Below are 26,758 nucleotides of genomic sequence, written 5' to 3'. Positions count from 1 at the left end.
TTCCTAGAAAAGAATTTTCCTTCTTGTCTTTAAAAAAAAACAAAAAAACAAAAACACCAAACCCTGCCCCCGAAAAACTAATTGTTACCAGACCCCTGCTAACAGCTTCCAGGAAAATTAAACAGAACATAAATCATTTATGAAAGGAAATCTACTTTTGTAAATATTTGGAATAGATAAAATGAAAGTAGGTAGGAAAAAAATAGGAATTTGTAGACTTAAAGATAAACAAATCATAAGTAAGCCTATTTTACAGTAGAAACTGCCACAAAGCATGGGTTTTCCTTATATTTCCTTGGAACAATATCACCTTCAGTCTCAATATGTTTACCAATAAAAACAGCGTGTTTGTTTCATTGTTTGTGTAGGGATAAACGAAGAGTAAGCGGGCCCTCCTTCAAATAAATGTTTATATATTTAACATAAATATCCTTTTACATACTGCATTTCTCCCTGTCAATAAATATTCTTTAACAGTAAAAAAAAAAAAGATGGCTGTGTCGTATTTTATAACTTACATTGTACCATGATGTACTTAATAACTACTCCATTGTTTCCAGTATTTCACTTTTTCATTTAAAAAAATAGCACTCTGATGACCATCCATATACAGTTTTTGGGCACAAATACAGTTTCAATTCCAAATCTACCTTACTAGCTATGACACCAAGAAAGTCACTTAACTTTTTTTCAGTCTCAGTTTCTTTATGTGAAAATGGGAATAAAGTGACTGTATAACTATTTACATCTTAAACACTTGTATGTATACTGTCCACATTGTTAGGTCTTCTGCAAGTTTCTAACAGTGGTTAAGAACATGGGCTCTGAAGCATGACTACCTGCAGACAAATTCCAGTTTTGCCATTTACTAGCGGTGTGACTCTGTCAGTGTTGCTTAAGCCATCTGTGTCTCAGTTTCCTCGTATATAAGTGGAGATAACAATACTGTCTTCAATGGGCTGTTGTAGGGAAAGAACTGGCTGCTGGGCCATGATCTAGTACAACAGAAGGGTATGCGTAGAGTTTTAAATAATGATTGTTTATTCCATTCCATTAAAAAATAAACATACCAAACTTATATCCATTCCTCTTATCTCAGGGTATAGTCTCAATACTTATACTTTTAAGTACTTAATAGCTATTTGTTGTGAAAATTTTGTAAACAGCAGAATCCCCACATCAACTGCTATCCTTATGAAGAATAAACAGACAAAATTCACAATTTGCTGGGATAAAAAATCTCTAGTGTTTTAATGTGCTACAGCCTCCAACAAAGGCAGCAATCATTAACAATGGATTGAGAACAAAGGTGTTAGGAAGATGTAATCTTAAGGCTTGAGAACAAGATGGAGTACTTGGTGCCAGATGAGTCCTCCTGCCATAAACAACACGAAAACTGGACACAAAAATAGTAAACTTTTCAGATAGTAAACACCAGGCAGTGAAGTACTAAGATCCCCAAGACAGGGGATGCAAATGAGAGAAGCCTGGCATCATCTCAGTTTTCTGCCTGGCAGCATATTATGGGCTGCTGCCCAGGGTGGGGGAACCCAGGCAGAGGTTGGAGATCTTGCCGAGCTAAAGAGATTGAGATGGTTGGTTGGAGAGGCTGGAATTTGTGGTGCAGAGTACCAGAATACACGGAGAAAGAGTACTAAAATCTGCAGACGGGTCCACTCGAGTGTTGAGCCGAATATTAAGCTGTATATGGGTAGGGTGAGACTACAGGGCCAGGCAGGTCCATTCTTGGCTAAAGAATAACTACTGGGGAGCTATTAACTGAACAACTTAGAGTTTGCATGAGACTAGGAGACATTCAAGTTCTGATCAGCCAGAGATTCCTCACCAAATACGTAGGGCATTCATGTAAAGACTTCTGAAAGGTCACTCCTTAAGAGTAAGGATAAACTGGCATGAGGTAGAGGTAACTCTAGATCTGCACTGTTTAACACCACTAGCCACATGTTATTTAAATGGATTGAAATAAAATAAACAATTGCACCAGACACATTTCAGTGTTTAGTAGCCAATTGTGATGAATGGCTACCACATTGGAAAGTGCAGATATAAAACATTTCCATTGGGGCGGCCGGTTGGCTCAGTTGGTTAGAACGCAGTGCTCATAACACCAAGGTAGCCGGTTCAATTCCCACATGAGCCAGTGAGCTGCGCCCTCCACAACTAGATTGAAAACAACGACTTGACTTGGAGCTGATGGTCCTGGAAAAAAACACTATTCCCCAATAAAAACTGAAAAAAAAAAAAAAAAAATACCCAAAAAACATTTCCATCATTGCAGAAACTCCTATTGGACAGCATTGCTTTAGATCCACCCTAACAAAACCTTAAAAATAAGCCTCTGAAAGTTTGTGCGGATTCAAATCTAAATTAATGTACTCCAAAACAATGGATTGAGAACATTTTTTAAAGGATGACAAAATACAGACAGTAAACAATACACCATTGCAATGTTCATGATCCAATTAAGAAATGAAGTGTGATCTAAAACCAGTCAATAGAAACAGAGCCAAATAATGACAGAAATGATGAAATTAACAGACAAGGACTTTATCACAACGACTAGAACTATGTCAAAAGCCTAAAGGGAAATTAACATAAAGAGAAAAAAATTGAAACTATTGAAAAGAACCAAATGGAACTTCTAGAGGTGAAAAATACAATACATAAGATAAAAAAAGTAACGCATATGCTTAACAGCAGATAAGACACTATAGAAGAACAATGAATCGGAAAAGAAGGCAATGGAAATGATCCAACCGAAGCAAGAGAGAGAGAAGTTTAAAAAATGAACCAGAGCCTCAGTGAGCCGTGGGACAAAATCATGCAGTCCAACATACATATATTTGGAGTCACAAAGAGAAAAGAAAGGGAGGAGAGGAAATAATGACTAAAAATATTCCAAATAGATAAATACATAAATCTACATACCCAAGAAACTAAAAAAAATTCCAAGCAGGATAAATATAAAACCAATATAAAATCAAAATCAGTTGCTAAAAGCTAATCAGCTACAGAAAAAAAGACATATTTATACAAAAGACAGAGATAAGAAACACTAGCGTTCTCATGAGAAACAATGCAAGGCATAAAACAATGGAATGACTTTAATGTGCTGAAAGAAAACAAAAACTGCCACTTTACAATCCTATATCCAGTGAAAAACACCCTTCACAAATAAAGGCATACTAACATTTTCAGACTGAAAATAACAAATTCAGGCTGTATTTGTCACAAGCAAGCCTCTACTACAGGAAACATTCAAGGAAGTATTTCAGGCTGAAGGAAAATGATGTAAGATGAAAACTTGAATCTACATAAAGGAATGAAGGACTTCATTGCTGGGGAAAATGCTAAGATTTCTGGACACTCTGCTAGGTGTTCAATACGCTGTAACTTTATGTCCACCCACCTCAAGCTCCTGTTCATTAAAGCACTATCCATTGAAACTACTGCTATGGATTTTGAGGCTTGTCATGATTGTACGCCCGCCAATAGGACATTGCAAGCTTTGCAAAGATATCAGTTACCACTGAGCTGAGAGGAAGTGCAGCTTGAAGAGAAGAAGACTACAGTGATCATATGCAGCCCTCAAATTAATTAAGCACTATCTGGGAGGCAAGACAATGCCTCGTTCCCTCCCTATTCCCATCTGACAAAGAGCTTCTGCCCACCAAGCCTTCCATGTTTACACCATTGTCCTGGCTTCCCTGGCCTGGGACCTGAAGCAGTATGTCAACAATGGACCTTCTCCATCTGAAGCTGAGCCCAGTGGAGTTGACAACTGGGAAGTCCTGCATGAGGACAACCCCATTCTAAGAAGGTATCATCAAAGAGTCCCCTGGTATGAAGTATTAAAGGATTCCGACCTCAGGGAAGGAGAGAAAGAAACCAGATTGACAACAGAGAAAGCATGAGCTGTATCAAAATCTGTTATTCCACACTTTTCCTTAAATACATTGTCTTTGAATGACTGTTGTTCTGTGACAACCTCTCTCCTTTCAACAGACAGCAGGGGTGTTTGGTTGGAGCAAATTAGCTTAGGCTTGAGTTGTTTATGGAGTCTTGACATTGGGTAAACAGACAAATTCAGTTGTGAAAGTATTATGTATTAAGTGTTTGAATTTATATCATTTTCTATATGAATTATCAGGTTATAAATTATCATTGTTTGTAAAGGATTACATTGAAAAGAATTTTTAAAAAAGGAAAAGCTCTGGATGCTTTTAACGAGCTCACCCGTTTTTGTGGCATAGACAAGTTAACTGTCATTTATTGTGTACGACTCATTAGTTCAGTGATGTGAATGAACTCAAGCCCCCAAAGGGTTGTAGCTCGAGTCTTTTCCAATGCCATCTCCTTGCTAAGAGCCCTGCTTAGGCGCTCTTTTGGTGGCTGTACTATTGTTGTACTCAATGTTGTAAATTGCTAAGTGTGGTAATGATAAAAGGCTTAAATTTTTTTTTAATTAATAAAACACAGACGAAAACAATGCTTGAAAATGCAATCTACTAACCTGCTGACTCATAGCTCACTCACAGGCTTTAGTCACAACATATCCTACTCCAACCGTATGTGAACCCCTAGTACACAGGAGTTTTCCAAGACGGTAAGGAAATCCGCTCTCATATATAGTGATACGTAGCTGTAGAAGGTATTAGATAACAGCACTGGATATTGGGACATAAAAAAGAAGTGAAACAACTGGCACAATAGGACTAGAGGTCTCTGCGATGATGCCTTGGAAGAGACAAAGGAAACCGAGGGAATGGAAACCTGAACCTTGGAACTGCACTCTGGCATCTGAGAAAGGAGGGAACTGAGCACAAGTGCTGTCTGATGAAGTTACTCTGATTGGACGAAAGTTTAGTTAACTCGATAGGTACTGTGGAAAGAGAAGGGCCGAGAAATACCCAAGTTAAAAAAGTGACCCAAAGATTTTTCTGTCTCAGGTACCCAAGTCATTCTGCATCTCTGGGGTTACATTTGGGTCAGAAGTGTGTGTGTTAACAGTTCTGAGTCTATACTATTAAACAGAATGGCATATTTGGACGCAGATTTAAGCATACATACAAAAACACTTTAGAAATATTATCTGTTATTATACATATACCTAGTGAACAAGGGAAGGTAAATACAAATGATAAATTATCCATTTTTACTAATTTAAGATACGTAAAATGTCACTAATAGTTTTTTCATTTAATGTGTTTATTTATATGTATGTGCCATATGTATGTATAAATAAAAAAGAAAAATGGTTTTCATAATATATTCAAGATCTCAATCCCCTAACCCTATTTCTCTCTTTAGCATCTCAACCTGGTGAACTGAGAATTCGTCTATCAAGGAGTGTTTCAGTAATTCTCTATACATGTATGATGCTGCTGGTGTTATATTCATATTAAATACACAATTCCTTAATAATAGCCTTCAAAATTATTTGCATTTTTAAATAGAGACACACCTACAAATGGAACAGAGCTAATGGTCAGGCCTTTATTGGGGAACAATAAAGTTTGTTTCTGAAATGCTATGACTCCAGCTTGGAGGAAAGGCAGGCAGAATATACATATACATATCATAACCCGTTTCTTGTTTCTTCTTTGATTCTCTGGCTCCACACTTCTCTTCAGTATTTATGTAAACGATCTACATTTGGCTTCAAGTACTTGTGAATTAAAGTATGCCATATATAACTATGTTCAAACTTAAGTATAAAACACATCCCAAGATAAAATCTAAGTACAGTGTAAAGTAAATTCAACAGTGCTTCGTTGTTAGAAAGTTTACTATATTCAAGAGCAAGCAAAGACTTAGTTGGTCTTATGGATAATGATAAAATTGTGCTTGTCACTGGATATTTTGTTTGTTTGTTTTAGTCTTCTGTGGGAACAAAACTATGGCCATTTCATAACGATCAAGTTATATTACATAGAAAACCAGGAACCTGAATTTTTAAAAAAGTTTTAATTTAAAATTATATAATTAGAAATAATCTGTGGCAAAAGCTTAATGTAAATATATCTTTAGTAACTACTGGATCTAGATATGTACTTGTCAAAGTGTACATCAGATAAAGATATTATACAATGAAAGTTTTGGTTTCATAAATAGATCAACTTTTTAAAATATTTAAATTAAACTAAATATATTTTTCCTAGTCCATACATTTTTCAACTCTCGTTAGATATGTGCTATATGTAATATAAATATATTTGACTTTGATAGCTCCATTAATTTCTTTCCATAATTTAAATTACACATACTAATAAATAACTTTGTTTTAATGAACATTAAAAACTTTAGAGTATGAGTACATTGGCTTTGAGTGAATTTAAGAAACATTTTGAAGATAGATTATAGTAAATAAAAATAAGTAAATAGATTATATGTGAAAATTTGGCATAAGTATGTTCCAGGTCCAGAAACCATAGACATTTGGTTACTGTAAAATGGTCTCATCCAGGAAGGAGCCTCCCAGAGCGTGCTGCACCCCGCCACCCCACAATCAACATAATTATAATGGGAATATGGGGAACAACTGCTTCAAAATGTTCTCAACTGAATATTCTTTTTACAGTGTCAATTTTGTAACATAACAAGAAACAATTCAAGCCTAGCAAATCCAATAGCCATGCCTAAGCTTGAAAATATTGCCAAATTGTTTAATTAAACTACATTTTCTAGTTCTACAAGTTGAACTGCCAGGATGAAATAATAAGTTATTAGATCACCCTTTTTCAATATATGAAAGAGAGAAAACAAGGCAGGGGGAGGTACATAGGTCACTAAAAGATACTAGATGTTCAGACTCAAGGCACACCTGCTAGATTCGTAATAAAAAATGAATTTACTCTTGCCTGGATGGGAGCATAAACCCAAAGGGTAAATAAATGACAAAGCTGGGTTAGTACGAGAGCACAGGGGTGCTAAGAAATCTATGTGAATGAAACAACCAAGCAGGTTCTGTTTTAGCAGAGGCTGCTCCTGCTGTGTATTCCTGCCAGTCACCAGTGTGCCTCTGCCAAACCAATGTCACATTTAATTTATTCACATTCAAATCTACTGCAAACAGACTTTGATCAGTTACAATAATGAACATTCGACCGAGTTTTGTTGTTTTGACATGCTTTCTTGAACTTTTCGCCTGTATTTTTTCCAAAACATTTCTAATTGCAAGAAGTTGATCTCAATGATTCTTGTTATTTGAGGGGACAATTGTAAGGTTTGTTTATAATCCTTGCTGGCTAGGAATTTCTGGCACTGAGTTTTCTTTCTTTGAACTTGAGCCAGATTAATTATTAAATCTCAAAATGTCACAAAAATGAACTAATCACAGAGCTCAAGTCATTAATAGTTTTGTTGGTGGTTATTTCCTTTAATAATATACGAGTAAATGAACTTCCATATATATGGAAAAAAGACCTTTGAGCATAAAGATACAATTACTTAATTGAAAAAGAAATTTAGCCGTTAAACCTTAATAAAAAAATAATTAGAGTCTCTTAACTTTAGTCCTATTTAATTGAATTGCCCTGGTGGGAGACAAAGAAAACCTCGATCCCTTGTGTGAGAAGGAGAAAGACCATAATCCCTGGAAGAGAAAGCAATGTCAGATCCCCATGGCTTTCCAGGCTTAGGCTCAGGAGTGGGAAATAAATGGCAGAGAGGCTGGAGCCCTGGAGGAAAGAGGCGGCTCCATCTGTGAATGACTGCTAACATGTATGGAGCTGTTATGTGCCAGCTGCTGCAGGGAGAAAAGAGTTTTTCTCTCCCAGGTTAAGGGAAGGAAGTAGAGGAGTCGGGTAAGAGGAGGTGAGGCCCAGAGTCAGGGAAGCTGCAGCTCCAGCTTTACAGAGTCTGCCCTAGAAAATAAAAACTGCTGTGGCCAAAGGCTGCACTCCGAGGTATACTCATTTATGCATGCATTTTTCATTCTTCCTTTTATTCAATAAACACATACTGAGCACCTACAATTCAAGGACTTGGGGACACAGAGAACAAAACCTGGCTCCTACTCTTACAGAGCTTCCTTGGGAGACGGGGACAGGCAAAGGAGGTGGCTTGCTACAACACTGACTCATCCAGGGGGCAAGGTAGGGAAGAGGTGGGTAAGCGCCAATGCCAGTTACGTTAATGCTTGTGGGTTCTTTCCTACATTCTCACCTACTCATTCACTGGTTCATTCATATATTGAGAGCCCACCATGTGCTAAGGATACAGAGTTAAAAGACACAATTTTTACTCTGTCACAATCTAGGGAAGAGAGACAGGTAAAAAAGTAAATTACAATATGACACATTATGTCAGGGGTGTCCAAACTGCGGCCCAATCCATTTTTTATTGGCCCGCAGAAAGTTCCAAAAACATATTTAGTTTACTTAAATAAACCAGGTGAGGCAATACGTACTTCACCTCTAGTGAGTGGCCCGGCTGTTTGTGTATTTTACCGCATATGGCCCTTGGTGAAAAACGTTGGAAAAACGTTTGGACAGCCCTGCATTATGTGATAATATTAGCAAAAAATGACATGAAAAACAGAAGAAAAGCCGTTGCTCCTATTATTATCCATCGAGTGGGGAGTAGGGGGTTAGAAATGACTTCCCAGAGACGGTGATGCCTGAGTCTTAACAACAGGAATGAACCAGAGCACCGCGGAGAGAGGGGCCATTCTGGGGAGAGGTAAGCACACCTTCACAGGTATGGAGGAGTAAAGCAGTGCAGCAAATGCAGGACACTGCCAGCAGTTCATATGGCACTTGGGTCAGAACATGCTGACTCTTACAATGCAGTGTTAGGACACTTACATTTTATCCTGAAAGCCATGGTGAAATATTTTGACTTTGAAGCAAGACTAGGATTTCCAGATAAAAGAGTAGAACCCTGTTATAATTTGAACTTCAGAAAAGCAACAGTTGTGGTTTTTTAGTATAAGTATGTCTTAAATAAATTGCATGGGACATACCTACCTTTATAATTATTCACTGTTTGTTTCAAAGTTAAATTTAACTAGGTGCCCTATATTTTTATTTGAGAAATCTGGCAACCACAGAAATTGGATTGGAGGGAGGCACGACTGGAATCAGTTATTACAGAATGCTGCTGCAGAAATGCAAGCGAGAAATCCTCAGGGCAGGAATCAAAGCAGTGGCAGTGAGGTGGGGTAGAAAGACAGATTGTTCAGATAGTCAAAGGATAAAGGTCTTGGTCACCACGTATGTGGAGGTAAAAAAGATCAGGACAATCCCCAAGTTTCCGATGAGTGATGAGGGATAATGCCCTTGACCATGATAGGAAATAGAGAAAATGAGAAGGAGTCCCACTTTAGACACACCGAATTTGAGATTATCTGTAAAATATCCCAATATTTTGTATCAAACGGTTAGGCTCCTTCTTCTCAGCCAAACCTCTGAATACTGAAGGGCTTCAGGACACAATTCTGGGCCTTCTTCTTTTTCTATACTCTCTCTAAGTAATCATTTCCAATTTTATCAATTTAAATACTGTCTGTATATACTGAAGAATCTCAAATTTGTACTTTCAGGCCTGAACACTATCCAAGCTTCTGAATCCTATATCCAACTATCTAACTGATGTCTCCACTTGGATGTCTAACAGACATTTTACATGAAATACATCCAAGGTCACTGAGGCTCAGAGAACTAGCTCTGCGTCACACAATTTGCCTAGACTTGAAACAGAAGCTCTGTCTCCACTGTGTTCTTTCCACTGCTCCTTACTACCTTGCACAGTTTTCCACAAGCCCCACACTAGGCGCAGCAGACAGCTGAGCTCAGGATATGCAGCCTGACTACAGCGTTCCCCTGACCTGGACAGCCTGCCTCGTTTCAGTCGGCCCTTGCCCTATTCCCGTTCTTCACAAGCTTCAAGGTGACACCCCACTACACACACATAGAGAGGGGCCATGCAGCTAACGAAGCCCCGAAAGTTCACTACCATACTCTTAAAGTAGACCCTCTGACCTATCCAGTGCACACGAGTGGGGGGCTGGATCTGGGGGGAAGGAAGGGGCTACTGGGAGGTCCTCATGGTGGGAAGCAGCCTTCAGCCATCAGCAGCCTCCCTTACATAACTGTGTACATTTGCTAAAACTACTCCTATTTTCCCTCACCTTTTCCATCCACTTAGCACCAAATCTTATCAATTCCTCCACCAAAATGTATCTTTTCTTTTTATTAGTTTCAGGTTTACAAAAGAATGCAATAGTTAAGACATTTCATCCCTCACAAAGTATTCCCCCAATCTATTGCCCCTCTGACATCGTGTATATCTATTACAATTCCATTGACTCTATTCCCTATGCTGTACTCCATATCCTGTGACTATATATATTAAATTATAGTTGACATACAGTATTATTCAGCTTCAGGTGTACACTGCAGTGATCAGGCACCTACACCATCCATGAAGTGGTCTCCCTAATAAGACATGTGCCCATCTGACACCCCCCAAAATCTTTACAACATTATTGATTATATTCCCCAAACTGCCTTTCATATCCCCGTGGCAATACTGTAGTTACCAATTTATGCAGTCTAATCCCTTCCCCTTCTTCCTCATCCCCACCGCGTTCCCTTTTGGCAACCCTCAGTTTTTCCTCAAAATGTATCTTGAATTGTGCAGTTCTTTCCACCTCCACTGCCAACAGCACTTCTTGCCTGGACTATAATGGTCTCCTCATAGGTCTCTGCAGTCCCTCTATGATCTAATGCCCACATAGCAACCACTGACCTTTCATTCCACTTCCCACTAACAATCACTTAATGGGTCCTCAGAACAAAAGCCAAACTTACCGTGGCAGACATGGGGATACTCTGACCAGTTCCCACTTCAAGGAAGGACCTGCTTCCCAGCTGCAGGGAATGGTGAGCAGACAGCCTCCACTGTGCTGCCAGACCGCGGCTTATTAACAAATAGACATTTGGGTGGTTTCTAGTCTTCCACTATGCCACACTTACTCTTTCTATTAAGAAGTAGCCATGCGAATTATGCCAAATGGTGTATTTTCATCCGATGCCTAGAATAATGCCTAGAACATAATAGGTGCTCAATACATATTTGCTGAACGAATAAATTTGCCTCTGTCTGTGCACTTTACTCACCACTGAATGAGCAGATTGACTCTGTATTTTGCAATTGTGCTATAAATCCAAATCTACACTTAAATAGCTGTTAATCAAGAAGAAATCATATTCCATTATTAATAAAACAAATTCCGAGGCGAGATGACTTAAAGCCCTTCTCTTCATAAAGCTGAAAAAGCCTTAATAACTCCAAAAGTGAGAAAAGATAGGTACAAATTTATTTATACTCTTGGGAGTTACACTAGTTTTTTTAAAAAAAATCAGCGTGGTAAAGACTGTTGACGCTTTTGAAAATTAAGAAAAAAATTATTTCTCCTTTTTCTTTGTGTACCTTTTACCTGTCAACCTGTAAGTATTTAACTTAAAATATATCACCACCAAATATAAAACTCCTAACTTAAGAAGTCGATGCAGTATGAAACTTTAATAATAAATCAATTATTTTGGACCTAAAATACTTTGTTCAGAGAAACAGTGTTATAATGATGGTTCTATTTCTTGCCTAGTATATATTAAGCAATTTAACCACAGCGTAGCACATTTGCAATAAAAAATATAATGTGATAGAATCATAATACATCATCCACAGTGCCTATGACTGGCCAAAACTTGAAAACAGCCTGTTGTTTTTAGTCCCTCAGAGGGACTGCTGGTGCTGATTTCCCAAAGCGGGAAGGGTACTGTGGGAAGCCAGACGGGTAAGAGAGCCTCCGCTACTTCAGGTGGAACTCAGGACTCCACTCTCCTCACTCCAAAGCCAGGCCAACATTTTCCCTTCCTATCATGTGATTGATGAAGGTAGAAATGAAAGCGCAGGATTGGGAAAGCGGGCTAGTGATGGAGGTGGGAGAAGGTGAGCATGTAGCAGTTAGATAAACGACTACCACACCACCAGCCATAATAATAACATCCGCTTTAGGCAACTTGAGTAGCACCGACAGACAGGCAGTCAGGCTGCCTGCAGCAATTATACTGGGAGGGGAGCAGAATTCCCAGAAGAGCAGCAGCTGATGAAACCAATCGAAATGACACTGTGGGAAGCAGGGAGGAACCGCTAAGAGAAAATGAAAGGGCTAGGGTATTACTAGGGTTATAGAGTGAGTTCTAAAGGTCAGGCAATCAGGTAAGCAAACAGGTGTAAGCTCAGTGGCATGAATGGTAGCTCAAAAGCCACACTTCCTTTAGGTTTGGTGACAAAGAGAGGCTCAGGGATGTCCCAGCAGTGATGGAGACAGGATGATGAAGAAACGAGGCGGGGTGAGAATTCTCATGGCACTTGTGGGAGGGCAGCAAAACAGTCACTGAAAAATAAGAACAGAGGCAAAAGGAAATCAAGGGCAGAGAAGGAAGAGGGCCTTCCGAATGCACTCACCAAGAGACCTTGGCTGGAGCCCGTTTTCTTTCACTTTCATTCACACACTCATTCCATAACACTGAGCACCTACTCTGAGCCAGGCACTGTTCTAGATCCTAGAGACAAGGCCAGGAACAAAACACAGCCCTGCTCTTGTGAGGCTAAAACTCTAGTAGGAAGAGACAAACGATGAACCAACAAATAACACAGCTAGGGAAGGTGACTGCTATTGCAGAAATAATGACACCTCTCATTTAATCAGCCTGCCGTTTTGGGTTTGCTAAAAACAGGAAACGAACTAGTGTGGGAGTATTTGCAAAGGAGTAAACAGAACTTTTTTAGCTCCTTTTGAACGTTCTCTTTTCCCCCTCAAAATGGAAACCACTTAGATGTGCATTATCCTTCTTGGTGGCCGCTTAGTAGCTAGTGTTCCATTGTACAGAGGTACCACAATTTATTCACTCAATCCGCTATAGATGGATGTTTAGGATGCTTCATATTTTACAACGCTGCAAACAACATCCTTGTATAAAATTTCACACACTTGCCAGTCATCCCTTAGGATACGTTCTCAGAACTGGAACTACTACATCAAAAGGTTCCTATATGGAAAACTGGTCTCTAAAAAGTCAACATCAACTTACACCTGCACCTGTGGTGAATGATAATGCCTGTTTTCCCATAACTGTGTCAATACAAAAAAGAAAAAAAAAAAGAAAAAGTCCTTACCTGTCCTGTATTTTATTTTATTTTATTTTTTTAAAAGATTTTATTGGGGAACAATGTGTACTTCCAGGACTTTTTTCCAAGTCAAGTTGTTGTCCTTTCAGTCTTAGTTGTGGAGGGCGCAGCTCAGCTCCAGGTCCAGTTGCTGTTTTCTAGTTGCAGGGGCGCAGCCCACCATCCTTTGTGGGAGTCGAACCCGCAACCCTGTGTTTGAGAGGATGCGCTCCAACCAACTGAGCCATCCGGGAGCTTAGCGGCAGCTCAGCTCAAGGTGCCGTGTTCAATCTTAGTTGCAGGGGGCGCTGCCCACCATCCCTTGCGGGACCCGAGGAGTTGAACCGGCAACCTTGTGGTTGAGAGCCCACTGGCCCATGTGGGAATTGAACTGGCAGCCTATGGAGTTAGGAGCACGGAGCTCCAACCATCTGAGCCACCGGGCCGGCCCCGTATCCTGTATTTTAGAACCCAGTCTTTGGTTTGTCTTTTAACTTTGTCTAGGATTTTGTTTTTGTAAAAAAGTAGAAATTTCTTATGCTGTCAAATTTGTCAAGTCTTTTCATTATTGTATACGACGTAGGTGTCATGTCACTCACTCTTCATCTTGCTTGGTCCTTTTTATTCACCAGGTCTCAGTCTAAGTATCACTTCACAGAGCAGCTTCCTTAAACATCCCATCTAAAGAAAGCAGTCCCTGTTATTCATTCTTAGAATCTTTGCTTTTTCTTTCAGAGTTCTTTTCACAATTTGTAATGATCCATTTTTGGTACTTGTTACATATCTGTCTTTCCCACTTGAATATATATATATGCTCCATGAGGTCTACGGCGTTCCCCAGGTCATCTGCATATTTTCCACCACCCCTCCATCATCTAGCATAGAATAGACACTCCTAAATAATTTGGTGAATACATTTCAGCTTCTTCCTTCCGGGAGCCTACCGCTAGTTTCCCCTTGAACAGTGTTCCTTCTAAAAGGTAAAATGGATAGTAAAGACAGTGGAACTAAACCTTGACTAAAAAGTAATTTACAAGGAGGGAAGATAAATCTCACTCACGCCTTCTCCAAAACAAACACATCCAGGTTGGGCACCGCTGGACCCAGACAAGTCAGGCAATTTTGGGCTGGGCTTAACTGAACACTGTAACATGGCAACTGTGGCAACTGAGTCAGGCAAGTTACATGATCTTTGAGGAAATTCTTCTGGTTCTAGGATTTGCAATATTGTTTTTATGACACACAAGGGTGCATCCACGCAAAAATCTCAAGGATTTTTGATGGTTTAAAAACCTATCATTAGCTCACTTTCAAAAATGAGTACGTTCTATATTACTAATTTAGGATAAAAAAGTGTTGTGATGCCAGAGCACCCAAAAAGTTAGGAACTTGTAACTTAGCTTCTACTGATATCCTCTATGATAGCAATTCATCACTTATTTCAAGGAAAGTGACATATATTTCAGGTATTTAGGCATAAGCTTCAGCAACAGTGGTAGTCAATTCCTTGAATAGTACCAGTTAATAAGGTCACAAACTGAAGGTTAGGAGAGCATGTTTTGCCACTTGCTAGATAAAACAGTTCACTTCAAAGATATCAGGGGTAGTCCCTTTCATTCTGACAATAAAAAACTCTGTAATAATCAGCTTAGATGGATATTTTTTAGGATAATTCTTAATAATGTCTCTTTCCTTTTAGACTAAGATATCTTTTAATTGTGGCAGGAACCAGGGAAGTTCCACACTGGCAATTTTTCTCAATACCTGTAAATCAGGATTTGAAAGTCGAATAAACAAATTTGAATTGAACAACAGCTGAGATCTATTTTCATAGTGCAGGTTAATAATACTATTATCCTTTCCCTGTAAATACTTTTGCTTCTTAAATTGAGAGGCAAAAACTGATGGTTTCTTAGGTAAATCCATGTAATGTATTAACCTTCACTGAATATATCTTTGAACTTACGCCTTCTCCAAAACAAACGCATCCAGGTCGGGCACCGCTGGACCCAGACAAGTCAGGCAATCTTGGGCTGGGCAAATATTTGTCCAATACACAAATGAATTTTGTTAACAAATATTATTACTCCCGCATGATAATACACTCTGGCTTTTTTATAATTATTGCACTTAAATGACTATGCAATGTACATTTCTTGGCAAAAATATCCATCTGGTGATGAAAATTTGGAAATCATTCAATAGAAAATCTTATTAGTGAGGTTTATTCAATAAACACACATGAAACAAAATGTTTTTATGATAAACTGTCATATAAATTGGGGACCAGCATAATGCAATTAGTCTAACTGTGTGAGGGAGAATATTACTGAATCCTTATGCTTATTAGTCCTCACTAAAAAACATCCTTTCCCTGTCTTAAGAAGAGAGACTGTCAAAAGAGATAACTACAGAAAAACTAGAAACAGTTTGAAAGAGTACAGGACAAAAAACTTTATTTTCCTCTTTAACATTTCACCTTATATCCAAGTGGGCAATTCAGAAAACATTTACCTTTATTATTGCATATCAGGAATTTCTTACATTAAAACTGAAAAGAAGTCAGTTGCAATTACAATAAAAAGAATGCTCAGGGATTTTCATCTTCAAATTCCTGGACAGGAAAGTATAAAAGTGACCCAGAGAAAAAAATTCTACTCACAAGAATATGATTGATCCTTTATGTACTAGTATTTGGCCCCTGATAATTTGAATCAATCTTTTTTTCCCCTTCTACATGTTTTGTTTTTTTTTAAATATTTTTTTTTATTGGGGAAAGGGAACAGGATTTGGGGTACAGTGTGTACTTCCAGGACTTTTTTTTCCAAGTCAAGCTGTTGTCCTGTCAATCTTAGTTGTGGAGGGTGCCGTTCAGCTTCAAGTTGTTGTCCTTTCAGTCTTCGCTGTAGAAGGCGCAGCTCAGCTCCATGGCCAGTCGCCATTGCTAGTTGCAGGGGGCATAGCCCACCATCCCGTGCGGGAGTTGAACTGACAACCTTGTGGTTGAGAGCCCGGGCTCCAACCAACAACTGAGCCATCCGGGAGGCAGCTCAGCTCAAGGTGCCATGTTCAATCTTAGTTGCAGGGGGTGCTGCCCACCATCCCTTGTGGGACTCGAGGAATTGAACTGGCAACCTTGTGGTTGAGAGCCCACTGGCCCATGTGGGAATCGAACTAGCAGCCTTTGGAGTTAGGAGCATGGAGCTCTATCCGCCTGAGCCACTGGGCCGGCCCCTTCTACATGTTTTTAGTGATATCAAGTCCTTATTTAGCAGTTTAGAATATGTAAGACTTTTGTTGAGATCAGGTATTTTTCCCCTTATGAGTAATTCAGTGTTCAGCTGATTGGATGAGGTCTATCCACATTATGGAGAGTAATCTGCTTTACTCAAAGTCTACTGATTTAAATGTTAACCTCATTTAAAAAACAAACAAACAAACAAACAAACAAACAAAAAACAAGTATCTTCACAGGAAAATCTAGACTAGTGTTTGACCAAATATCTGGGTACTGCAACCTAGCCAAGTTGACACCAAAATTCACCATCGCAGTTAAGAAACACATTTTACACTACAACTTGGTATACACAAACATGTGCGTGTGTGTATCTGAAACAAGAATTTCAGAAAAAAGTACTTACTCTTAGTAAGGTTTTGTATGCTGGCTTTTTCTATTCCATATTTTTTCTACTTCATTAAAAAGAAAAAATACTTATAACCCACTAAATTGATTTCACAATCCACTAATGTATCACATAAATTGAAAAACCCTACTCTAGATGACACATCCATTTACTCACGTTTTAGAATACTGGTAAAGAAATGCATCACAGTGACACCAGAATGTGATATTTGAGAAGGAAATTAAGTATATTTGAACACATGAAACACAATGAATATATGTATATCAGAAAAAATACATAAAATGCCTAATTCCTTATTACCATAGCAACAACATCCACTTAGCAAATGAGTATAGTATTTTATCACTGTCGTAATAAGTACTGGAGAATAAAGTCTGGCATGCCTAAAGACATAACAAAATCAGAGGCAATCAACTGTGGCCTGGTATCTTGGAGGGCACATCACCAATATAATCAATACATTTCCCTAAACACCATTATTTCCCCTCCGCTCCCATTTAAAGAAATACAATTACATCTGATAAAAGTGATCAGCATCAACTTATTTTTTAAATTTAAAATTATGAAGAAAATCATTACTTCTCCAGCATGGACAGAGTAAGAAGAAAATCACAAGAAATTGTTTTGGTGAGATAACTGAGAAAAAAGTGTAGATTAAAAAAAAAAGCCTAACCTCATTTTAACTCCTTTAACCTTTTAAATTCTGGATGTAAGCCCAGTTTTAAAACCTAAATGAGACTTGTCTTAGTGACTAATGACATGACTCAGCAGGTTAACTATTCAGAACTAATTCTGTATACCTTTTAATAGGCACCTAGTAAGTTATAATGGAACTCAGAAGAACCTGAGCACAAGCATATCTAAAAATAATGAATAATAGCACCTTATTTATATACAACTTAAAAAAAACCACACCTTTTATATTCCGCTCCTTAAAAGTCAGATAAAAGTCAAAATAGAAGAAAAAATATGCCAAGAATAAACTAAGCTTAAACTCAGACCTCAGCTTGTACAGAAGTATATAGGAAGCAATCCTTTAGATTCAGAAAGATGGGATGCTTGAAGTTTGAAATAGTACTTTTCAGTAAGATCCACCTAAAACCAATGTTTTGAAAACCAAAAAGAGTTACAACAGAAACTAGCATAAACATTTCTTGCACAATTAATAAATACCTGTAGTTAGAGAAGCACACTAGCTGTGGTTAAGAGTCCAGACTCTAAGGAGCTCAAAACGATTCACTTTCGTTTCTTACCACATTTCTCTAGAGAAGCATGGCACATTTTATATTTTCTTCATTTTTACAAAGCTAGAGATCAATAACAAGGAAGGTACATAGAAAAGCTATCTCTAAGTGTTTGCTATTATTTCAGGTGCTTGTTTTTATTCATTATGGTAGCTAAGAATACAGAACCAGAATACAAAATAACAAGTACGCCAAAATTACAGTTATGTACCAATGTATGCATGGGTAAATTAACTTGTTAAAGTTAAGAGTTGTGCAGCCATACAACTTGGGGTAATTTATTATTTCTATTAAAAAAGTTATTGTTGTATTAAATTTTTAATAAAACAAAGAAAAAAAATCAAGTGAGGTCAGAGTACAGGCTAATAAGCCTAAGAGTCACAAAAGTGACCCCAAATTACACCAGCAGGTATAAACTGCAGGGCCTCAGGCACTCCTAAATGGGGACAGACCTGCTTCTTTGCCTGGTCAAAGGCTGGCAACAAATGGGTTAGGCACGAGGCAGGGCAAATGACAGGCATAAAAATCTGTCCAACAGGGACCTTTTATTGTGTGTGGCAGTAAACCCATTCAACCCTATCTTCTCCTTTGGGGAGGCAGAAATGCTAGTAGGTAAATAAAGAATGGGACATCGATCAAGCTCAGGATATATCCTTTCCAGTCTCGGAAACCAAAGACCCAAGAATGACTGTACTACTTAAGATATAATGCTCCTGTATAAACTTGAAATAAGATCCAATTTCTGAAGGCAATATGTGAATGTTTTTTCCCTGCAACCTTAAAGAATCAAACAATTTGGTTTCACAGAGGGAAAAAATTATACTAAAAGTAGAATCTAAACATAATTTAACAGAGTTACGATATCTACGAAGTCTACAAAGAAATGATGTTAGCTATTAAGTACATAGCAGGTGCTTGATAAGTAACTGAATGAATAATAAAACTACATGAGCACTGGGGCTTTAGAGAGAATTCCAAAACCTGAGCCACAACACTGATTGTTTCTTATGCATATTGCTGTGATAACTCCTTAAGTGCTTTTGGTATTGTAGAATTTCAAGCATTTCACTTTTCAGTTTATTTTGAATATCTTGTTTTTCCATCAGAGACCTAATGCGTTCTCAAAGTATGATACAGGTTTCATTGCTTTCTTTTTTTATAAAATAGTTCATATATATAAATAAATATAGTTAATAACGTAACATACACCCAAGTATAGCTAATAATATAACATATACCCACCATCCAACTTAAGAAATAGCACTGTAGTTATGACCAAAACACTATAGATATGACCAATAAAACACTCTGCGACCCCTCACTCTCATACTCTCTTTCCCTAGAGGTAATAACTACTTTAAATTTCCTGTCTATCATTTTCATGCATGTTTTTATACTTTCACTACATCTTTATATATCCATAAACAACAGTAGCATTGATTTTCTAATTTTTTTGCACATTTATCTCCTAAGACTTTTGAAAACTATGTACCACCTTGCACAGTTAAGTTGACACTTAAATAATGGCAAAGGATGTATTTTTCAGTTTATTGCATATTGGATGCATGCTTTAAATATGTTTTGTCAAAGCCTTGAAGCTGCAGTTTAGCATATTCAATTTATGGAAAATATAACCATACAACTAATTGGCAGAGCCAATCCTCATTGTCAAACCCAATCAGCTAAATCTGACTTACTCTCTGTCAGAAAAAGTCTAACTTAATTTTAAAATTCAAATAAATGTGTTATTATGTGTCTTCATGACAACTCTCACTTGTGAATTTTAATTTTAATATAGATAAATGGATACCTAGCTAGCCAGCTAGCAAGAGAAACTATAAGGTATGGAGCCTTGCCATGAGTTTGTCGCCTGGATGAAAGAATGTGTTGCCCCTTCAATAATTTTTATTGAAGCTTTCCCTGCTTTGCTCTCAAGGGACTCTCCCTCAGGAGAGATTCACTCTCCAACAGTCTCTTTGTTTGGTGCCCTGGAGATTTTTAAACCCCAAGGCAATGCACCATAGTAAGATTTAGTGTGGACAAGGGGTAAGCTTTTCTTTTGAAAAGTGGGAGACAGATGATTACCAAAGAAGTCAGAAAGGAGAACTGGCAGACCAGAAGGGAGTTCTCACGCAGATAATTTTTAGGAAAGACTACACATGAAAAGAGAGAATATGGAAATTAATTCTTTAAAGCTATTCATACCTGTATACCCCATAGAAAGTCTTTGTGTACCCAGTGGTATGGTATCCTGATTTGAAACCACTGACCAACAGCAGAGGTTAGCAAACTGGGATACACCTCGCACCTGTTTTGTAAACAAAGTAATACTGGACACAGCCATACTCACTCATTTACATATTGTCTAAAATTGCTTTCACACTACATTGGCAGAGTTAAATAGTTTCAACAGAGATTGTCTCACAATGCTGGAAATATCTACTATCTGGCGATTTGAAGAAAAACTTTCCTACCCCTCTTTCATAGCATTGTGTATGTATTTTTAGATTTCTTTTCTTCAAATCAAAGTTATATATTCACATAGTTTGTAGGGCCACATGGTTCTAAAAGGCTTTTTTATGAAAAGCAGTATTTCCCTTTCCCCAGAAAAAATCACTTTATATATTTTTAGCTAACGTTTATGGTTGTAGTAGAGGCCAAACCAGGGAGCCACAAAAGTGTTTGATAGCTATAAAGCAGACTAACCCTTCCGTAATATCTAAATAACATTCTCATTATTTCTTCTTTATTTTTCAGTTTTAAGCTTTGTATATTAACTTCTCTTTATTAAAAATGAAGATTTATTCCATCCTTCTTGTGACCTAATACTTTCAAGGTAGCTATAAATCAATATTCAATATTTATGTTATTTTGAGTAAACATTGTCAACAAGTGAGTTATCCAGTATACTAGAAATGCTTTTCCTTTTCCTAACCAAGTTTTGTTTTTCTTAGACATAGTAAGTGAATTCTGTTTATTTTCCATGTACTTATCTATAATTCAACTTCACATGATAGGTTTGGTATGTATGTGTTCATTTCATTTCTTTAATTTCAGACCGGTACCTCTTACCTCAAATTTGTCCAGAAAACAGACTACTGTTTTCTCTTTCCTATGAATAAAGTTCCAGTTTTCAAATGGGTAGAGAAGTTGCCTGGTTTTCAGACTTTCACAAAAGGAATTCAACAGCATCCATTTCTTTTTCTTCAGGAGATTTACAATTGATACAATGCTATTCTTTAATACATGGTTCATGTTCAAACTTCACCAATTACCCGAATACTGTCCTTTATAACTATTTTCCCCCCTCAATCAAGAATCAAGTATTACAATTAGTTGTCATGTTGATCAGTCTTTCTTTGTTGTTCATGACACTGGCATGACCAGTCTGGTGTTTCCTGAAATGTGTCCCAATATAGGTTGTCTGGTTGTTTCCTCATGATTCGATTAAGGTTGTGTATTTTAAGAAGCACTACATAAATGATGTCTTATTCTCAGTGCATCATATAAGGAGGCATAGATGATGTCAAGTCTGTCCTACTTGGTATAACTTTTGACCACCAGGTTAAAGTGGTACCCTCTAGATTTGTCCACTATAAAGGTATCTTTTCTCTATTGTAACTAATAAGTAATCTGTAGGGAGATATTTTGAGACCATGTAAATATCTCATTCTCCAACAAAATTTAACCCAATGGTTTTAGGATCCACTAATGATTTTTCCCTGAATCAAGTATTAAAATGATAGTTGAAAAATGGTGATTTCTCAACTCTACTATTTCTTCTACATTTACTGGTTACCAAATAATTGCTTCTAAACAGATCTTCAACCACGTTATTGTTTTCAGCACAAGCCTCTACTCCACTTTCAGTGTTTCCTGGCACTGTCAATTACTGAGCATTCTGGGGTTTTATGGTTTAAATTGGGTTGCATCTGGGCTTTCTCTTCTGCCAGATTAGGAATCATTCTTCTCAGTTTTCCTACATTTATTACCACTTCATCTGCTTTCCAGCTTCTGAAACATTGGTGCTGTTTTGCCTCTTCAATTTTCCTTAACCGTGTAGGTTTATACTTTTAAAAATAAATCCCTTTACTGTCATTCTCATTATGCTTGAAGAGAAAGTAAACTCATGTGTTTAACTCACTAACTTTCCTTGAAAGTCCATTTTTCTTTCCCTGCTTTCAAACTTTCTATACATGGCATCATGCTGCATGAAGTCTTCTGCAGCTTGCTCTTTTTGCTCAATATTATGTTTCTGAGATTTGTCCATGTTGATAAACACAGCTCTGGCTCAGTCATGTTATAACCCAGTGTACGAACACGCCACAGTTTACTTACCCATTTCTACTATATACCAAATAGTGATATTGTGAGATTGGGGTAAGGATTTATTTTTCCCCACAAGGATATACATTCCATCTTTTCAATTTAAGACATTAGGAAAGTAGGATTACATATGCAAGAGTCAGTTTTAAGACATTTCAATTCTGAACCTAATAATACTGGGCACAGAGAACTCACTCAATAAATGTCAATTAGTTGAAGACAGCAGTGAACTGGGCCTCAAGAATTCAGAAATAAGATTCCTCTCAATGTTAAACTGCAAGATCAACACATTATAGGCCAGAGTGGAGTAAGAAAAGAGTAAAATAAAAGAATAGCTGCAGGGCCAGCAACAGTTGACCATAATATAACTATTGTAACAGCAATAGGAATACTATTTCAATCAGAATGGGGAAGCGAAGAAAAAAGAATCATACAGACAAATGCTGGCAATCCCTAAAAACACTGTCCATGGGAGCAAAAACGTCAACCAGCAGGTGGCAATTTTTTCTATTCCAAATCATAAAGCCATTCATAGGATAAAGACAGATGTTGGTAATTCTGGCCAATTTTATTAAAATATTTCCATTCTATGGGTCAGACTATCCCTATTTTGAGATGAACATAACAGGCAATTTTAGGCCTGATGCAATTAAACATTTATTTCACTTAACTCCTCTTATCCTATCGCCATACTCACCAGGTAACCTACTGTTTTTTCCTGTGCCAATTTAATTTCTTACCATAAATTAATATACTGGAATTCTGGCAACTATTTCCAATTCACAGGTATTTTAGTCACTGTGGTATCTTTCAGAGCCAAATCGCCTTGGACAGGGACAAAAATGAGTCTTCGGGGCCTCTAGCTCAGCTCTGAGAACATGATCAAGGAAGCAAAGTACTATGAACTACATGGTTCTACCCAGTGGCCCAGCCTTTCCTTGGACTATAGCATCACCATCTCCAATTCTATTCTTCACTGGTTTCTAGAATTTCCTCTTCATCTTTCATGAAGAATATGTATTAAAAATGCAGCAAGTGAGCTCTAAGTTGCAGCTTTCTTCAACTATCTATAAACCTATTGCTGAGTCATGTATTCTGTCATGGCATTTATTCGCTTTTGGCATTTATTTACATTTATTCACTCTTGCAAATAGAAAACTTTATTCTGTTTCCTGCTGTGTTGTCAGTATGAAAAGAGAAGCAATATTTCAAAATATTTGCGATATGTGGCTTCTAGTGGAATAGAGTTAGGACTAGGAAAAGTCTACCTCATTGATTTTTGTGAAATGTTAATTCAACTGTACTGCATTATTGAACAGGTACTGAACCATATTGGCAACCTTCAGTAATACGAATTTCTATGAAAAAAGTATAGGCAAAGCTCAACTTCAACATATGTTTAGTTTTACAGGGTTATTTTATAGTTGGTTGTTGGAAATTCAATCTCTGTCACAGGAATTATGTAATATACTTACATGGCGTTAAGATTTTCAAGTCTGCCAATAAAAGCCTATCAAATAATGAATCAGGCTCTGCATTAGGTGCTTACGAGTATGACATACAAATGAATAAGCACAATCCCTGTGCCATGTAGCTCACAATATAGTCAGAAAGATGAATAATAAAAAAATAATTACAATACTTAACTCAAAGGGTTATACAGGTACTCAAAGCAGTGTAGTTATATCAAGAAAGGAGTGATTAACTCTTTGAGAAGTTTTTAAAAAGTGTTGAAGAAACAATCAAGGATTTTAAAGGACCTTTTAAATAGAATTAAGCAAGAGGAGAAGAGTGCCAGCTGATGCCAGACGGAGAAGACATTAAGCTTGACAGACAGCCAGGAGTTCCTTGAAGAGTAGGGTGGGTATACAAGTGCAGAGAGGAAAGCTAGAAAATTGGGCTGGACACAGATGAGGAGACCTTTTGGCCAGAACTTCCCCCGTAGTGTGCCTGACAATTGATTTTTCAAGGTAGCCAGGAGAGAAATTCTTGGGTAATAGGGTAAGGTGTGTGTTTGATTTCATAACAAACTGCCATTTTTTGAACATGGTTCTATCATTTTCACACCAACCAAACTAGTACTATATAAAAGTTATGGTTGCTCTAGTTATGGCTATTGTCAATCTTTTAAATTTTAACCATTTTTGTGGATGTGTAGTGTTATCTCATGTTGGTTTACTTGATGAAACTATGCTGTTGAGTATGTTTTCATATGCTTAGTGGTCATTGTTATATCTTATGAAGTGCCTGTTTAAGATTTTTACCCAATTTTTATTAGCTTTGTGTGTTGTTTTTTTTAATCACACATCAGTGTGGCAGAGTGGCCTGGAGGTTGGCAAAGATAAAAATGACAAACAAGTAGAAAGAAGTATACTTTGATTGCAAAAGTACTACACTCGCCTGGGCCCACAAAACGGAAGAATATTTTCTTCCAGGGCTGGAGGAAAGTAGAAGTGGAACCCACTTTCTTTCTGTGGCTTGTGGGAAAATGGGCACAATTCACCTCCAGGAAAGAAGAGACTTACAATCTTTCAGACACAGGCAGATTTCAGTTGAGGCTATGTAGTCAAGTTCCTAGGACGATATTAAATGATGAAGGGTAATTTGCGAACAAAGAAACAAATTCCTGAAACACAATGGAAAGGGTCAGGAGGGAAAGGGGTGTGTGTGTGTGTATGTGTGTGTGTGTGTGTGTGTGTGTGCTGGGGAGGGTGTAGAAGAGTGTAAAGAACGATGTGGTTAATAGTACATTAGAAAAGAGGCAAGACAGGGCTCCTTTTTAGACATTCAAGAATGTGAGCACTACGGACGATATGCCTTGGTCTCACTGTTCTGACTGGAGCTTGTTGGAGATGCTGGGATTCCCTAAAACTTACTGGGTGGTACCTTAGGACTGATTATTGCAGTTGCCTCCATCTGATCACTTTGCATATCAATGCTTCCATGGAAGGAGGCTTTCAAAGTTCTGAGGATAAAAGGAACACCTTTTGCTTCAAGAATAGTAGTAGCTCTTATTATGGCCAAGAGAAGGATAATCAGGTCTCCATGATCCATCAAACCACCTAGTGATACTTCTGAATCTTGGATCACATTGACTTCTTTTCCTTTTTATTCCAAGGTTCACTGATATCAGAAAGAAAGGTCTGAGAAGAGTAGGGCAAGGCCAAGATGGAAGCAACATACAAAGCTAGAAATGGGCTTAGAGATGTGCTCACTCAGATGTGGCCAAACAAACACTGATGGGGTCAGTATAGGAGCAATGGGTCGTTATGTGTTCTGCTCTGGACTACCCACCCTCTCAACACATGAGGTCGAGTGTCAGAGCTCATTCATGTTGTCGTAAGGGTTTGTAGTAGTGAGGGAACAGGGGAGAGAAAAGAAGAGGGAAGTCCTAAATAGGAGAAGAAAAGGGAAAGGCAGTATACTAATCAATTTGGAAACTTTCTTTTTATGCAATACATGTATTTCTTACCAAATAATTTTAGAACACTTTGTGCTACTTTTTTAAAATAAAAAATTATAAAATAAACATTTTAAAAACACATATACTACAGCATTGCTATGCTTTTTATTCTGCATATCACCAAAACTAAGTTTTTAAAGTCTTAAATAAAAATACAATTCAACTATTAATTACTGACTGTTACATGTTACCACCTAATTGTATACTATAAAATTTCTTTGGCTACTAGAGTTAAATTTATATAAAATTTTAAGTTTATAAAATAAGGGCAAATAAGCAGAGCATGATTTGAATAGAGCCAAGATATTCAGTGTTTCTCAAACTTTTCCACCAAAGCATCCATATCAGAACAGAGAACTCCCAGGGGCCAGAAGAAATATCCTGCTACAAGTCTAAACTTTCTATAAACTGTTTTTATTTTATTCTAAATTTTTATTATTTCATTTTAAAATTTATATGAATTTTGTTATATTCCATAATTTGTGCATTTATCATAAAAATGTTTCAAATTATTTTCTGTGGAGTAAAATGCACACTTTGGTGCCTTGCATTTATTCTAGGGCTTCATGTATCCCTGGGGGTATAAATTCCCAGCTGAGAAACAGCATTATAAACCCATGCAATTTGAGTATTTTCCTTGTATATTCTTACCGCCATAGTAGGTGGAGTCTTTCTTGTTCTTCTAATCCAAGCTAGAAAGAAATATAATATTTAAATGTAAGTTTTCTATAATTTGCACAAACATTTTATTCATTTATGCATAATACAAATATTTATTGAGCACTTGTTATATATTGTTTTAGGCACTGTAGAGTCAACAGGGAACCAACCATGAGTTCCCTCTCTGTAGCATATATACTAGGGAAGGGAGTACAGAAAAG

General features: G+C 37.5%; 1 protein-coding gene across 1 annotated transcript in view; it reads right to left on the bottom strand.

Moving 5' to 3' along the window:
• NDUFAF2 (NADH:ubiquinone oxidoreductase complex assembly factor 2) overlaps positions 1-26,758 on the bottom strand; it is a 123,001-nt gene that overhangs the window by 2,299 nt on the left and 93,944 nt on the right. The window contains exon 3 of the mRNA XM_019743577.3: positions 26,529-26,569. Coding sequence (XP_019599136.3) covers positions 26,529-26,569 — 41 coding nt within the window. The remainder of the gene's footprint in view (positions 1-26,528; positions 26,570-26,758) is intronic.

Source organism: Rhinolophus sinicus, chromosome 3 (assembly GCF_057876585.1).
Source record: "Rhinolophus sinicus isolate RSI-liver-muscle chromosome 3, RSI-T2T, whole genome shotgun sequence".
Taxonomy (NCBI): domain Eukaryota; kingdom Metazoa; phylum Chordata; class Mammalia; order Chiroptera; family Rhinolophidae; genus Rhinolophus; species Rhinolophus sinicus.
This window is presented reverse-complemented; position numbering and strand designations above follow the sequence as displayed.